Source organism: Eurosta solidaginis, chromosome 2, assembly GCF_040869045.1.
Source record: "Eurosta solidaginis isolate ZX-2024a chromosome 2, ASM4086904v1, whole genome shotgun sequence".
In the NCBI taxonomy this organism is placed as follows: Eukaryota; Metazoa; Arthropoda; class Insecta; order Diptera; family Tephritidae; genus Eurosta; species Eurosta solidaginis.
Genome location: NC_090320.1, coordinates 63,204,168 through 63,220,868, shown reverse-complemented (window position 1 = coordinate 63,220,868; position 16,701 = coordinate 63,204,168). Strand labels below are relative to the sequence as shown.

The following is a 16,701-nucleotide window of genomic DNA, read 5'->3' as shown; positions in this document are numbered from 1 at the left end:
CGCTCGGCTCGTAAATAAATGCTGTCCGACAAGAACAGCAAGACAAGCAGTTGAAATGGAAAACAGCCACACATACATAGATCTAAACAGCAGCTAAGGGCGCATATAACATTACATAAATATGTAAAGGGATACATAAATACGTAAAGAGAAATAAAGAGCACATATGACCTTACATAAACAACAGATATAAATGTAAACAGCGACAATGCGATGCAGATGGATGAGAGATGTAAATAAAAAACCTATCAAATACGGGTCAATTCAACCGAAATTTCTGTCAATTTTTATACTCAGTTGAGCAGAGCTCACAGAGTATATTAAGTTTGATTGGATAACGGTTGGTTGTACATATATAAAGGAATCGAGATAGATATAGACTTCCATATATCAAAATAATCAGGATCCAGAAAAAATTTGATTGAGCCATGTCCGTCCGTCCGTCCGTCCGTCCGTCCGTCCGTTAACACGATAACTTGAGTAAATTTTGAGGTATCTTGATGAAATTTGGTATGTAGGTTCCTGAGCACTCATCTCAGATCGCTATTTAAAATGAACGATATCGGACTATAACCACGCCCACTTTTTCGATATCGAAAATTTCGAAAAACCAAAAAAATGCGATAATTCATTGCCAAAGGCGGTTAAAGCGATGAAACTTGGTAGATGGGTTGACGTTATGACGCAGAATAGAAAATTAGTAAGATTTTGGACAATGGGCGTGGCACCGCCCACTTTTACAAGAAGGTAAGTTAAAAGTTTTGCAAGCTGTAATTTGGCAGTCGTTGAAGATATCATGATGAAATTTGGCAGGAACGTTACTACTATTACTATATATGCGCTAAATAAAAATTAGCAAAATTGGATGAAGAACACGCCCACTTTTTAAAAAAAATTTTTTTTAAATTCAAATTTTAACAAAAAATTTAATATCTTTACTGTATATAAGTAAATTAAGTCAAAATTCAACTCCAGTAATGATATGATGCAACAAAATACAAAAATAAAAGAAAATTTCAAAATGGGCGTGGCTCCGCCCATTTTCATTTAGTGTGTCTAGAATACTTTTAATGCCATAAGTCGAACAAAAATTTACCAATCCTTTTGAAATTTGGTAGGAGCATAGATTCTATGACGTTAACTGTTCTCTGTGAAAATGGGCGAAATCGGTGGAAGCCACGCCCAGTTTTTATACACAGTCCACCGTCTCTCCTTCCGCTCGGCCGTTAACACAATAACTTGAGCAAAAACCGATATATCTTTACTGAACTTAGCCCACGTACTTATCTGAACTCACTTTATCTTGGTATAAAAAATGGCCGAAATCCGACCATAACCACGCCCACTTTATCGATATCGAAAATTACGAAAAATTAAAAAATTGCCATAATTCTATACCAAATACGAAAAAAGGGATGAAACATGGTAATTGGATTGGTTTATTGACGCAAAATATAACTTTGGAAAAAACTTTGTAAAATGGGTGTGACACCTACCATATTAAGTAGAAGAAAATGAAATAGTTCTACAAGGCGAAATCAACAGCCCTTGGAATCTTAGCAGGAATACTGTTAGTGCTATTGAATATATAAATAAATTAGCAGTACCCGACAGATGATTTTCTGGATCACCTGATCCACATTTGGTCGATATCGCGAGAACGCCTTCACATATACATCTAAGGGCCACTCGCTTTTAAAACCCTCATCAATACCTTTAATTTGATATCCATATCGTACAAACACATTCTAGAGTCAACCCTGGTCCACCCTAATGGCGATATCTCTAAAAGGCGTGCACCTATAGACCTAATGCCCACTCCCTCTTAAAATGCTCAGTAACACCTTTCGTTTGATACCCATATCTTAAAAACATTCTAGAGTCACCCCTGGCCCACCCTAATGGCGATATCTCGAAAAGGCGTCCACCTATAGACCTAATGTCCACTCCCTCTTAAAATGCTCAGTAACACCTTTCCTTTGATACCCATATCGTACAAACATTCTAGAGTCACCCCTGGCCCACCCTAATGGCGATATCTCGAAAAGGCGTCCACCTATAGACCTAATGCCCACTCCCTCTTAAAATGCTCAGTAACACCTTTCGTTTGATACCCATATCGTACAAACATTCTAGAGTCACCCCTGGCCCACCCTAATGGCGATATCTCGAAAAGGCGTCCACCTATATACCTAATGCCCACTCCCTCTTAAAATGCTCAGTAACACCTTTCGTTTGATACCCATATCGTACAAACATTCTAGAGTCACCCTTGGTCAACCTTTATGGCGGTATCTCGAAAAGGCGTCCACCTATAGAACTGAGGATTACTCCCTTTTAAAATACTCATTACCACCTTTCATTTGATACCCATATCGTACAAACACATTCTAGAGTCACCCTGGCCCACCCTAATGGCGATATCTCGAAAAGGCGCCCACCTATAGACCTAATGCCCACTTTCTCTTTAAATGCTCAGTAACACCTTTCGTTTGATACCCATATCGTACAAACATTCTAGAGTCACCCCTGGCCCACCCTAATGGCGATATCTCGAAAAGGCGTCCACCTATAGACCTAGTGCCCACTCCCTCTTAAAATGCTCAGTAACACCTTTCGTTTGATACCCATATCGAAAAAACATTCTAGAGTCACCCTTGGTCCACCTTTATGGCGATATCTCGAAAAGGCGTCCACCTATAGAACTAAGGATTGCTCCCTTTTAAAATACTCATTACCACCTTTCATTTGATACCCATATCGTACAAACACATTCCAGAGTCACCCCTGGCCCACCCTAATGGCGATATCTCGAAAAGGCGTCCACCTATGGACCTAATGCCCACTCCCTCTTAAAATGCTCAGTAACACCTTTCGTTTGATACCCATATCGTACAAGCACATTCTAGAGTCACCCCTGGCCCACCCTAATGGCGACATTTCCAAAAGGCGTCCACCTATAGACCTAATGCCCACTCCCTCTTAAAATGCTCAGTAACACCTTTCATTTGATTCCCATATCGTACAACTAGAGACACCCTGGTCCACCTTTATGGCGATATCTCGAAACGGCGTCCACCTAGGGAACTAAGGATCACTCCTTTTCAAAATACTCATTAACAGCTTTCATTTGATACCCATATCGTACAAACATATTCTAGAGTCACCCCTGGTCCACCTTTATGGGGATTTCTCGAAAAGGCGTTCACCTATAGAACTAAAGCCCATTCCCTTTTAAAATACTCATTATCACCTTTCATTTGATACCCATATCGTACAAACACATTCTAGAGTCAGCCCTGGTCCACCTTTATGGCGATATCCCTAAATGGCGTCCATCCATAAAACTATGGCCTACTCTCTCTTAAAATACTCTTTAATACCTTCCATTTGATACACATGTCATACAACCACATTCCAGGGTTACCCTAGGTTCATTTTCCTACATGGTGATTTTCCTTATTTTGTCTCCATAGCTCTCAACTGGGTATGTAATGTTCGGTTACACCCGAACTTAGCCTTCCTTACTTGTTATCTATCGCAAGAAGGTGTTGAATCAACTGCGCACAAATCGTTGATTCGTAATTGACCGTTTTAGTAGTTAAAAGAACAAAAAAAGTTGTTGCGACAGCTTTGTATGAAAGTACCTATGTTGCCATATAAATAAATAAATGTAAGGCGCGATAACCTCCGAAAAGATTTTAGGCCGAGCTTCTCTTCCAATTTGCGTCGTGCTCCTTTTTAATTTTTCTTACAAATTGGCGGGACGGGACCTACTTGTTTTATGACGACTCCGAACGGCATCTGAGTTTTCACTGAGAGCATTTCATGGCAGAAATACACTCGGAGTAGAGATTTACGCCGCAGATAAACGCCGCCGCCGATTAGGGTCGTTTTTCGCACGCCGCCGCCGAATGTCAAAAATATCGGCTCGGCGGCGGCGGCGGCGGCTGCGGCGTCCGGCGCGTTACTATATTTTCTACTCGTTTAAAACTGTTTAGGCCATTTATTGTTCATGTCGAAAATTGGTCGGATATGGTCGAAAGTGGTGTCAAATGATGTGCATCACTGCCATTTATAAGAAACTAATTGCGAAATTTAAATATTTCTGACTGTTCAAAAGTTATTTAAAACAAGTAAGAACGGGACTGTCTTCGGCTGTGCCGGAGACTTCATACCTTTCATGAATGGGGCTGAACAATAATCTTATCCCGTTCGTAATCTCCAAATAATCGGATGTATAAGATAAGAAATATATAGTGAACAGATCTGCATACCTTAACGATTTTTAAGATAAATATAAAATAAAAAACAGGTAGGTACTTTGTGTGAGGATGCAAAGTTTCTGGTTTTTTGTGGTCTGCGTGTAAAAACTATGACTGCGAATCACGTATTTCAACAATATATGACGTAAACGTAACTATTTGATGAAATTTGATGAATTTTGAAGCTTCTAGCCGTAAAAAGGGGGCAAAAATTGAGTTTATATGGGGTATATAATATATATACCACCGATCTCTATGATTTTTTCAGACAACAATATATGCTATACACGTAAGCATTTGGTGAAATTTGAAGCTTCTAGCTGTTAAAATGGGGAAGAAATTGCGCAAAGTTTCTTATCTGAACAATCGGTTGTATGGGATATATACTATATATACCACCGGTATCTATGATTTTCTCAGACAACAATATATGCTATACACGTAAGCATTTAGTGAAATTTGAACATATCTAAACAATTTTTAAGATAAATATAAAATAAAAAATAGGTAGGTAATCTGTGTGAGGATGCAAAGCTTCACGTTTTTTGTGGTCTGCATGTAAAAACTATGACTACGAATCACGTATTTCAAAAATATATGACGTAAACGTAACTATTAGATGAAATTTGATGAATTTTGAAGCTTCTAGCCGTAAAAAATGGGCAAAAATGACAGTTTATATGAAGTATATAATATATATACCACCGATCTCTATGATTTTTTCAGACAACAATATATGCTATATACGTAAGCATATGGTGAAATTTGAAGCGTCTAGCTGTTAAAAAGGGGCAGAAATTGCGCAAAGTTTCTTAACTGAACAATCGGTTGTATGAGATATATACTATATACACCATCGATCTCAATGATTTTTTCAGACAACAATATATGCTATACACGTAAGCATTTGGTGAAAGTTGAAGCTTCTAGCTGTTAAAATGGTGAAGAAATTGCGCAAAGTTTCTTATCTGAACAATCGGTTGTATGGGATATATACTATATATACCACCGGTATATATGATTTTCTCAGACAACAATATATGCTATACACGTAAGCATTTAGTGAAATTTGAACATATCTAAACGATTTTTAAGATAAATATAAAATAAAAAATAGGTAGGTAATCTGTGTGAGGATGCAAAGCTTCACGTTTTTTGTGGTCTGCATGTAAAAACTATGACTACGAATCACGTATTTCAAAAATATATGACGTAAACGTAACTATTTGATGAAATTTGATCAATTTTGAAGCTTCTAGCCGTAAAAAAGGGGCAAAAATGAGAGTTTATATGAAGTATATAATATATATTCCACCGATCTCTATGATATTTTCAGACAACAATATATGCTATATACGTAAGCATTTTGTGAAATTTGAAGCTTCTAGCTGTTAAAACGGGGCAGAAATTGCGCAAAGTTTCTTATCTGAACAATCGGTTGTATGAGATATATACTATATATACAACCGATCTCTATGATTTTTTCAGACAACAATATATGCTATATACTTAAGCATTTGGTGAAATTTGAAGCTTCTAGCTGTTAAAATGGGGTAGAAATTGCGAAAAGTTTCTTATCTGAACAATCGGTTGTATGAGATATATACTATATATACAACCAATCTCTATGATTAATTTTGCAGACAACAATATATGCTATATACGTAAGCAATCGGTGAAATTTGAAGCTTATGGCTGTTGAAATGGGGTAGAAATTGCGAAAAGTTTCTTATCTGAACAATCGGTTGTATGAGATATATACTATATATACAACCGATCTCTATGATTTTTTCAGACAACAATATGTGCTATATACGTAAGCAATCGGTGAAATTTGAAGCTTATAGCTGTTAAAATGGGGTAGAAATTGCGAAAAGTTTCTTATCTGAACAATCGGTTGTATGAGATATATACTATATATACAACCAATCTCTATGATTAATTTTGCAGACAACAATATATGCTATATACGTAAGCAATCGGTGAAATTTGAAGCTTATGGCTGTTGAAATGGGGTAGAAATTGCGAAAAGTTTCTTATCTGAACAATCGGTTGTATGAGATATATACTATATATACAACCGATCTCTATGATTTTTTCAGACAACAATATATGCTATATACGTAAGTATTCGGTGAAATTTGAAGCTTCTAGCTGCTAAAATGGGGCTAAAATTTGCGAAAATATATATATATATATATATACTATATATATATACTATATATATATACTATATATACCACCATATATATACTATATATACCACCGATCTTTATGATTTTTTCAGACAACAATATATGCTATATACCTAAGCATTCGTTGAAATTTGAAGCCTATAGCTCTTAAAATGGGGCAGTAATTACGAAAAGTTCCTTATCTGAACAATCGGTTGTGGGGGATATATACTATATATACGACCGATCTCATCAATTTTTTCAGGCAACAATATGTGCAATATACGAAAGTATATGGTGAATTTTGAAGCTTCAATCTGTTAAATTGGGTAAGATATTACAAAAATCCTCTTTTTCTGAAAAATCGGTTGTATGGAGGATATATGCTATAGTGGTCCGATCCGGTCGGTTCCGACAAATGTCTAATCGGACACCCAAATACACCCGCTCACCAAATTTTATCAAGATATCTCAAAAATTGAGGGACTAGTTTGCATACAAACAGACAGACGGACAGACGGACATGGCTAAATCAACTCAGCACTTCAACCTGATTATTTCGGTATACTTAATGGTGGGTCTATCTATTTTCCTTTAAGGACTTACAATTTTCGGTTTCGTGACGAAATTAATATACCATTTCATTTTCATGAAAGGTATAAAAACAGGCGCTTTCGATGTCAGCTTAACGCGGACTTTGCATCACCCAATTCACCAAGTTATTAAAACAAAACACTAAGAGAAAAGTTATATATCTAATAAATTTATATGCTCACTTTGCATATTTTTTTTCAAAAAATTAATAATGAACAATGAATTCAAATAAAATGACCCAAGGCGAACATGTTTTCAAATTGTCCTCAAGTTGCTAAAAAAAGCAAATTAACCAAAAAAGGTGCCGATTTAAAAAAATTTATATTGCGATTGGCTGAAAGAATAAGCGAAATCAGCGGCGCAAAATAGGGGCATACACACTCCTTTGAAATGATGCTTACCTCATACTTAAATTGAGGATATATGTACGTGTAAGGGTTTGAAAAATCACCTGGGCTTACATTCAAACATCTGTTGTCTATTTGCGAAACTATACAATAGGGTCTGAAATATTAATTTTGATTTTCACACTTAATCCTTCAACACCCCAGTCTCCCGGTTTGAGATTTCCTAAAGTTGGCGGCCCTATCCAAAACTAGTCCCTTGGAGTGAATCACATTGATTATAGCCTATCAACCAAGTTTAAATATCACCTACACGTTACGGCTCCTTTTACAAATGTGAATATGTAGGCACAGATATTTACCAGGTGAGGCTTTGTCTTTCGCAAGAACACTCAAAGTGGTGAAGGAAAAGCTTTCCCAAGACAGTCGAACTAAGGACCGTGTGTTCTACTACCCTAACGTAGTGGACAGTCGAACTTGTCTGAAAACTGAAGCTACGCGGTCATCCATAATGAGCTCTTATATCATAAGGCCGGAAAACAGAAGTTAGCATCTTTCAACTTAAAATCGGTCGACTTTCATTCTAAAATATCGTTTTGATTTTGGTCTACATTTCAAAAATTTAATCCAGGGTCCTTGTAAAATTTTAATTATGTAGATGCGCCGAAGATTATACGATTTTCACCCATTACGCAATGACATTCACTTAGACTGCGTATGATTTCGAGGGCGGCATCTTTGACCGAATAGTCACTCCCTAACGTTTCAAGGTGTTTGTTTCTCTGGTGTAGCTCGGCAGCATAGCGCAAAAAAAGCATCCGTTGGAAAGTCTTTCGAGCTACACCTAGAGCTTCTAGTCTAGGTATGAGTTCGAAGACGCAGTCCTATAGCTTCTGTGCTGGTATATGGTGTGAAGGTCAGGAGGCGTGGTAGAGACTGGTGGTCGGGATTGCTATTGTTCGCACATCGGGAATATCTCTTAAAAACAGCCGAAACAACTGGAGGCGCCCTGTACCACGAGAGTCATGAGTATTAAAAGACCATTAATAGCAACCGTAAGTCGCCTTTGTGCGTGGCCGCCAAGGAGCCACAAATGATTTAAAGGAATTGTGTTCGCGACGATTATTAGGAGTTAACCCTGGTGAAACTACGCATTGCACGAGATATACAGACACAAGTGTGACTATCTTATGTATCTTTATTTCTTTTCAGCCGACGCAGAGCAGTACCAATTCCAAAGACCGGGGTTAGGTTCGAAGCCTCTCTGGAGTAAGCGAACGAGGGACAATCCCTCAGCAAGGAGCTACTCCTGAAAATTTTTGAACGGACTGCGAGATCTTGAGGCAAAAACCCCGGATCTTTCCGAACTGGCCAACACGTTGATTTCCTTAAATACATACAAACAAAACCTTTCCTAAATATTATTTTTTTAAATAGAAAAATCAAGCATTTTTAAGTAAGATCGGAGTAAACCTCTAACTCAGAGTGCTTGCCGAACACTGCCGAGGGGCGACCCCGCTTAGAAAAATTTTCTTCTAATTGAAAAAGCTTTTTTCTAAAATTTTTGTGTTGCTTTGCCCGGGGTGTGAACCCAGGGTCTTCGGTGTGGTAGGCGGAGCACGCTACCATCACACCACGGTGCCCGCTATATAAATACGTAAATATGTGAATACATAAATACGCATGCTTGCTACATATTCATACATATGAATATAGAAATGAAAATAGTAGTCACAAAACTGATTCTCAATTCTTTCAGTTGCAGCTCATCTCATTCTCAATTTCTTCTCTCGCATGTAGTTGCACACTTGATTGTTTCGAACAAAACTTGTAGTATAAATGTTTGACGTAACATTTTAAAAAGAGAACTTGTGAGTTATAGAAAAGTAAAGAATCAAATCGCAGGAAGGTAATTCACCACTGGAGTAACTTTACATGTAATTCCGCAAGTTTAATTTTCGTAACACTTTAAGTTGAAACGATTCCAAAACAACTCAAACTTTTATTTTGTCGGAAACAGCAACATTAAAAAAGGATTTTTTTTATTAACTATCTTATTAGATTCGTTCGCGTGAGTAAAAATTCATTAAAACTTGAACAAAATGTTACTAACTTTGGAAAAATCCTGTTCGTTCAAGCAAAACTTTTGCAACAAGAGGGCGCAATTTTGCATTTCGCTTGGACGAGAAGTTGCAAAATTGTACCCGATATATATGTGTCCCGGTATCTCATAATTTTTTGCACAGTAAATTCAAAAAAGGGGTTTTTCGTTTTGTATTGATAAGTGAAAAACTAGTTTTTTGTTGTTTCCCCATTTTGTGTGTTTTTTCGATTTGATGGTTTTTTTTTTTAACAAGTCACCATCGTCATAAATACAAAGTAGAGAGCGCAGTGAGCGTAAAATTCTCTTTGAAATTTGCTCATGTATTGACAATTGATCGTTGAAATTACCTGTAAGAATATTTGTGTTAACAGAAAAATCAGTTATATTGATCAGGAATCTGTCCATTTTACAAAATTTTGTTAACTTAAGAGCGACGATTTCTCTTCTGTTGAAATGACTAAACTAATTTGTTCGCTTGACAAAGAACTCGGTCGAATTGACCATAATTCGATCAATTTCACCGAATCTCCGTTAAGTCAAGAACAACAGAAGCGGTTCTTTGATTTTACTAGCACCATTTCTTGCAGTGTAGTTTATTCTCATACATTAATATGTCTGTAATTACATTAGGGTGGTCCTTATAGATCAAATATTCATTTTGTTTAAATATCACTCCTTTAAGCGATAATACAAAGGACAAAAATATTACACATAAACTTTTGTCCTGATTGGAGACGATTAATTGGTGTATTCTACAATTTGTTGGACAGTGTTGAGCGCAAAAACCACTATGAGCAACTTAGTTCTCCGACGATTTTTATTACATTGCTGAAGATTTTAGATATTTTTTGGTTGTAGTTGTAGTAGGGGCCCTGTGGTGTAGTGGTAGCGGCTCCGCCTACCACACCGAGGGTCCTGGGTTCAACTACCGGACAAAGTAACATCAAACGTTTTTTCAATTAGAAGAAAATTTTTCTAACGGGGTAGCCCCTCGGCAGTGTTTGGCAAGCACTCCGAGTGTACTTCTGCCATATAAAGCTCTTCAGTGAAAACTCTGGCTTGCAGATGCCGTTAGGAGTCGGCATTAAACAAATAGGCCCCGTCCCGCCAACTTCTAAGAAAACTTTAAAGGAGCACGACGCAAATTGGAAGAGAATCTCTGCCTAAAATCTCTTCGGAGGTTATCGCGCCTTAAATTTTTTTATTTTAGGTGTAGTAACATAGGCCTTGGGGAGTGCTATCGATGTTGATGGTCCTTTGCCGGATGCAGGTGCTGTACGGTCCGGTAACAAGCACCATTAAGGTAATAGCCCGATCATCTCGGAAACGATTTGCTATCACCACATGAAACCTTCTAGGCAATTCCGCCCTCCCACCCCCATAAATCCATGAGGATCCATGGGCTATATATTGCGCTGGCAATCCCTTGAAAGTTTTGCGCTATATAACCCCCTGCGGGTATATTCTATGCCCCGTAACCCATTGGGTGGTGTTTTCGTGGTGGTTGTTGTTGTTGTTCCTCATTGAACTTGGTGGTAGGGAGGGAGGGAATGGTCTGTAGGTTTAATATGGCCACATAAATCGTTCCCGAGATGTCGGGCTAGCACCTTAATGGTGCTATGGTACCGGAGCGTACCGGATTTGTATCCGGCAAAGGACCATCACATCGATAACACTCCCCAAAGCCTTCGGGGAGCAACCTTATCGCTACAACAACACCGCTGGCAATCACTTTTGACAAAACAGTACTTATATGTGTATAACAAACTATTTCTAAGTAAATGTAGTTAATGCTTAATAAAAGTTTTGCAAATGCTAAATAAGTAAAGTTTCAGTAAAGCGACGAAATTTTTTACAAAAGAAACGTAACCCATGTAAGTACGGTGTAATATGTTATCATTGCATAATATTATAAAATATACCAAAGTATACAGATATCACAAAACAGAAGGTACAGTTACACATAAGAGATGAAAGTACAGACACAGCGATTGTGAAAGATATAGAAAGATTTTTATGCTTTTCATAAATTGCCATTACCTTCAAAACTCAGCCTACTTTGAAAATAATACAAATTGCTTTGCTTATAACAAGGCTCATAGGTATAATAGCTGGCATCTAGTTCATCATTATCGCAATCATCATCAATACTATCAGTATTGACAGCGTCGTCATCATCATCATCTTCATCATTTGATTTTTTCTCTATCGATTCCGATTTAAGCGAAGTATTTTGTTTGGCTTCAGAAGTCGTTGTTGGCTGTGCAAAAGCAGCTAACGGAGTCAAGGAATATGCTCCACCAATGGCAGGTGAATCATAACTTTTGAATGATGTACTCTGTGTTGACATCATTGGTGATGGCATTGGCACTATATTTGTTGTATTCGTTTCGGAAAACTTATGAAACACTACATGCGCATGCAAATTTGGCTATTTGTATATTTAAATGTGTATTTTTGTTTGTATTTGTTTCATTGTTCAATTGATTGTGACAACATACATTTGAAATAGAATAATAACAATAAAATAATACCGTTATGAGTTTTAATTAGTTTAAATTCTAGATGATTAGTTACAGTTGTAAAATTACTTCTGTACATATTTAACTAAAAAAAAGTCAAACTTTGTAAATACTAATTTACAATGAAGCAAAATTTGCATAATATATATTTAATATCGAAAGGACATACACCGAAAGAAATGAAACTAGTAAAATCAACAAATAAGGTTTGTTGTTCTTGAAATAACAATCATTCAGTAAAATTTATCGCATTATGGTTGATTCAACGGTGTTTTCTTGTCAAGAGAACAAACTTGTATAGTCATTTCAACAGTAGAAAAACGATTGGTCTCAAGTTAACAACTTTCTGTAAAAGTTACAGATTTTCAATCAATCTAACTGATTCTTCTCTTAAAAGCACTGATTTCATTGACCATTTTAACAGCGAACAACTGTCAGTAATATGCAAATGCAGCAGCTAATTTTAAAGAGAAACTTATGTTTGGTTTTCGTTAGGTCAAAAAACTCGCTGCTGAGTTGTGGTCAAAAGCATTTCTATTATATAACCACAGAGAATAGATAGAATAAGAGAAATCATCTCAGTTTTTATTTGTAATGTACCTGATTGGCGGGTGTTAGAAAATTGCCTTCTACACATTTCTAAGAAGTTTATATTAATATACTAGAAGACCCGGCAGACGTTATCCTGTCCTAAATTGGCCTATATGCATACATTTTAATAATCTTTTTCCGTCTGACTCTGCCCTCCCCCTCTTCACTTTTTCCTAATCCTTTTATTCACTCCTCCCTCCGTCTTTTTCGCTTCATCTATCTCCATCTTCGTCTCTTTCTATCTCTTTCTCAATCTCCTTCTCTCTTTTCTCTTCTCTCAATTCCTTCTCATTCTTCTGCATCCCTTATTGCCTGTCCCAGAGGGTGGTATGTATTTTATTCCAGTCCCAGTCTCACTCCGAGTCTCATTCCCAGTCGTAGTCCTAATCCCAGTCGGTCTCTGGATAATATATTACTCTGTACCAAAGCACTCATCAACAGCTTTCATTTGATATCCATATTGTATAAACACTGTCTAGGCATTCACTGGCCCACGTTTTGGCCTATATCTCGAGACCCTGTACCTGTAGTAACTACCGCGTGAGGTTTACGCAACTTGTGTGAAAGTTTGAACAAAATCGACCGACGCATCTCTTCAAACACCGGCGACCAACTAACACACTCGGCGGGCCTGGTGATGTGTTATACTTGATATCATTCGCTATAATATTTTTTATTCATAAGCAGGTTGTTTAATTAAACACCAAGCAATTACACGGAAGTATATCCGCACCACCTGAAAATATGAGTGCCACTGCGTATACCTAACATTTTAATATTACGTAGAAACAAATAAAAAAAATTGCAATAAAATAATATTGCGACTATAAACTGAGATATAACCTATCCTATATTTCAAGTCAGATCGAACTCCACACCGGATGCAAAACAAATTCAAAATCGGTTCAGTAGTTTAGGAGTCCATTGGCCTCACTTTTGTGACACGTGTTTTTTATATATTAAGATATTGTGATTGTTGGAAAGAGGATGAATTGCTTAATTAATACGATCCTTTAAAACAATCAATAATACCACATGAAAATGTGTAGAAGCAATTTAAAATTACCCCTCAATGGGACATTACAAATAAATTTCGCAAAAAGTATGAAATGACGTCTCTTATTCTATCTATCCTCTCTGATATAACATTACTGACTCGAAATCGATAAAGCAGTGCGCGGCCAAAACCCACGCTGTAGTTTTGAGTTCATTTATTTCACAACCGGTTTTATTATTTTGCTTCGTTTCACACGCGGTGGCATTATTTATTGATCGGACGCCAGTTGGCAAACGTAATTTCCACCATGTTAGCGAATAAAATTTCAATGTCAAATTTGACAGATCTTTGGGCAATTCCAGTTTTCATTTAATGTCGAATTTAATTGTCACTTTGTAATCAAAACGGAAGGCTAATGCATTTGATTATGTGTGAAAAGCCGTTTGCATTGATATGACCAAGCTTGTGGTCCAATTTGAACCAGTGAAAACCAATCATTACTCTCATCGCGCCACTGCAACAGCCACTGTTATATGTTAACATTCTTCATTGGCATTTTTAGGGTGACATTAATAATTGTTAGTAAAAGAGTAGAGTTAGATTTCGATTCGATTTTTAATAACATTACAGACTCGAAGTCGATAAAGCAGTGCGCGGTCAAAACCCACGCTAAAATTTTGAGTTCATTTATTTCACAACTCGTTTTATTATTTTCCTTCGTTTCACACGCGGTGGCATTATTTATTGATCGGACGCCAGTTGGCAAACGTAATTTCCCCCATGTTAGCGAATGAAATTTCAATGTCAAATTTCACAGACCTTTGGGCAATTCCCGTTTTCATTTATTGGAGAATTTAATTGTCACTTTGTAGTCAAAACGAAAGGCAAATGCATTTGATTATGTGTGAAAAGCCGTTGATATGACCAAGCTTGTGGTCCAATTTGAACCAGTGAAAACCAAGCATTACTCTCATGGCGCCACTGCCAACAGCCACTGTTATATTTTAACATTGTTCATTGACATTTTTAGGGTGACATTAATAATTGTTAGTAAAGTATAGAGCTGGATTTCGATTCGATTTTTTATAGATCTTTTTTTAAGGACTGAAGAATCGTTTTTTTTTTAGAATCGTATTTATTTTTAAAAACTTGCAGAAGATATATTTGTTGAATTGGTGGATATTCCTAGTCCAAATAAAATAGTTTTTCAATTTTCAAAAATCTAGTCTCAATTTAGGTATGACTATGCGGCTTTGTGTTGATGGCTTTTAGGAAAAAGGAGATAGATGAAGAGATTTTATCATCACCACCAATTCGCGCTTAACTGCCTGGGATATTTTGGCGTTGCGTAGCAAGTCAGGTCAGCTATCCTTGTTTCAATATTACTGACATCAATCGCGAACACCAAGGAAGATCAAGTTTTCTTGGCGTAGGTCCCCCACTTTGTCTGTTTCCAAATACGGGTGCCGATAGGAATATATTCTTCATGCATTTCCATCACATGATATAGCGGTTGGCATCACCGAGAAGACCTTTTAATAAAGTCGACAGGAATTTTCCCTCTAACAAAAGGCCATCCGACTCGATACGGTAGCTCTGATGAGAGATTTATAGAAGGTTTTGAAAAGAGTTGTTTGATTTCTAAGCTAAATAGGTAGCGCCGAAGGCAGCACTTACTAAAGAAATTTCTGTTTACTGAAGGTCGGTTTCTCTACTTTAAATGAATAAAAAAAAAAAAAAAACACGGAAAGTAATATATTTCAGTGTGGAATACACTAATAACCCCACTCCGATGGAAGGACCAAGTGAAGAACCACGTGGTACTCCTTGATGTTACCTTGAAAGTCCCGTGATCAAGGTCTGTAAGAAGCAACATCAAAATCTTTGGAAAGCCGTTATTTATTTGTATGTTTTTTGGTTTTTTTTTAACAGAGCTGTGGCTTACTACTAAAGAATTTTTTTTTGTTGATCTGACTGTTAAACGGTTAAATCAGAATCAACTATTTGTACAAAGTTTATTCAAGAGCTATTTGCGATGGATACAAATTTACAGAAATACCGGTAGTTCGGTTGATTTTACCATTTTTTTCTTGCAGTGTACACATTTTTTTTACAAAGTAAATTAGATACCTACCTCACTGTCTTCGCATGCTATACCATCATCTTTGGCTGAGGCGAGGCCTTGAACGAAGTTAACGTCGTCCGTGGGATCCTCGGAAGCTAAGCGCGCACGAAATTGTTTATTTCTATAGCATACAAAAAATAAATAAATATTCAAAACATAAGTATTCAAATGGCAAATAACGTTATCCTAAAATCTGTTGGCTAAGGTTTTTGTGAATTTAACTAACGAGATGCAGGTTTTACTTTACGTACCTTAACTCCAACTGCTGCATTTGTTGCAAATGTTTCAATTTTTGCGTTGTGTTACGCAATTTTTCCTCCAATGTAGCATTTTCCACGCATTTTATAGAGAATTTCTCGGAGAAAGACAAAATCTCGCGACGTAACTCTTCTAGTTCCTCTCTGTAAAATGAAATTGCATATATTACAATATTGGTAAACGCGTTCATACATGATTCCCAAGTTATTATTTCCTTGTGGTGACATCAAAAAACAATGGGATTGCACAGATTAGGGGGATTCGCTTTGTCTTGCAGACGGTGCACGGAATGCATGAACTCAGCAAAAAGTATACTCCTAAATTGGCTAGTATAATGGCCCTATCTGCGCCATTGACCATTCCATTCCGCAACGTACCTATTTATGTGATTGCCCATACTGCTCACACATATAGCGCAAATGTAAACAAAACTATAGGGCTGTGCTGTTCGTACAACTTTTTTGTGGAACAAGGTGGGATTTTTGGTTGTTGGCCGACGTTTTCTGTCACTTGCTGTCACTGCACGAATTATAAAGTCACAACAACAAAATACATGCAAAAATGCAATGCAATCCGTGCAATATAAATTGCATTCTCCAACGTTTGTACATTTTCGTGCAACGAATTGTTTCAGCGTTATTCCTATCATTGCTCTCAATTCGCTCACGAAAAGATTGAGCAATGATTTTTTAAAATTTTTCGTCGTATTTGGTTATTTAATGTGCAA

At 36.9% G+C, this 16,701-nt stretch overlaps 1 protein-coding gene across 14 annotated transcripts in view; it reads right to left on the bottom strand.

Moving 5' to 3' along the window:
• osp (outspread) overlaps positions 1-16,701 on the bottom strand; it is a 418,306-nt gene that overhangs the window by 4,403 nt on the left and 397,202 nt on the right. For 13 of the 14 annotated variants that reach the window (XM_067765574.1, XM_067765584.1, XM_067765576.1 and 10 more), the window contains 3 exons: positions 15,968-16,117; positions 15,726-15,837; positions 11,522-11,912 (listed from right to left, as the gene is read on the bottom strand). In XM_067765574.1, coding sequence (XP_067621675.1) covers positions 11,522-11,912; positions 15,726-15,837; positions 15,968-16,117 — 653 coding nt within the window. The remainder of the gene's footprint in view (positions 1-11,521; positions 11,913-15,725; positions 15,838-15,967; positions 16,118-16,701) is intronic. The other variant, XM_067765587.1, reaches the window with a different exon arrangement.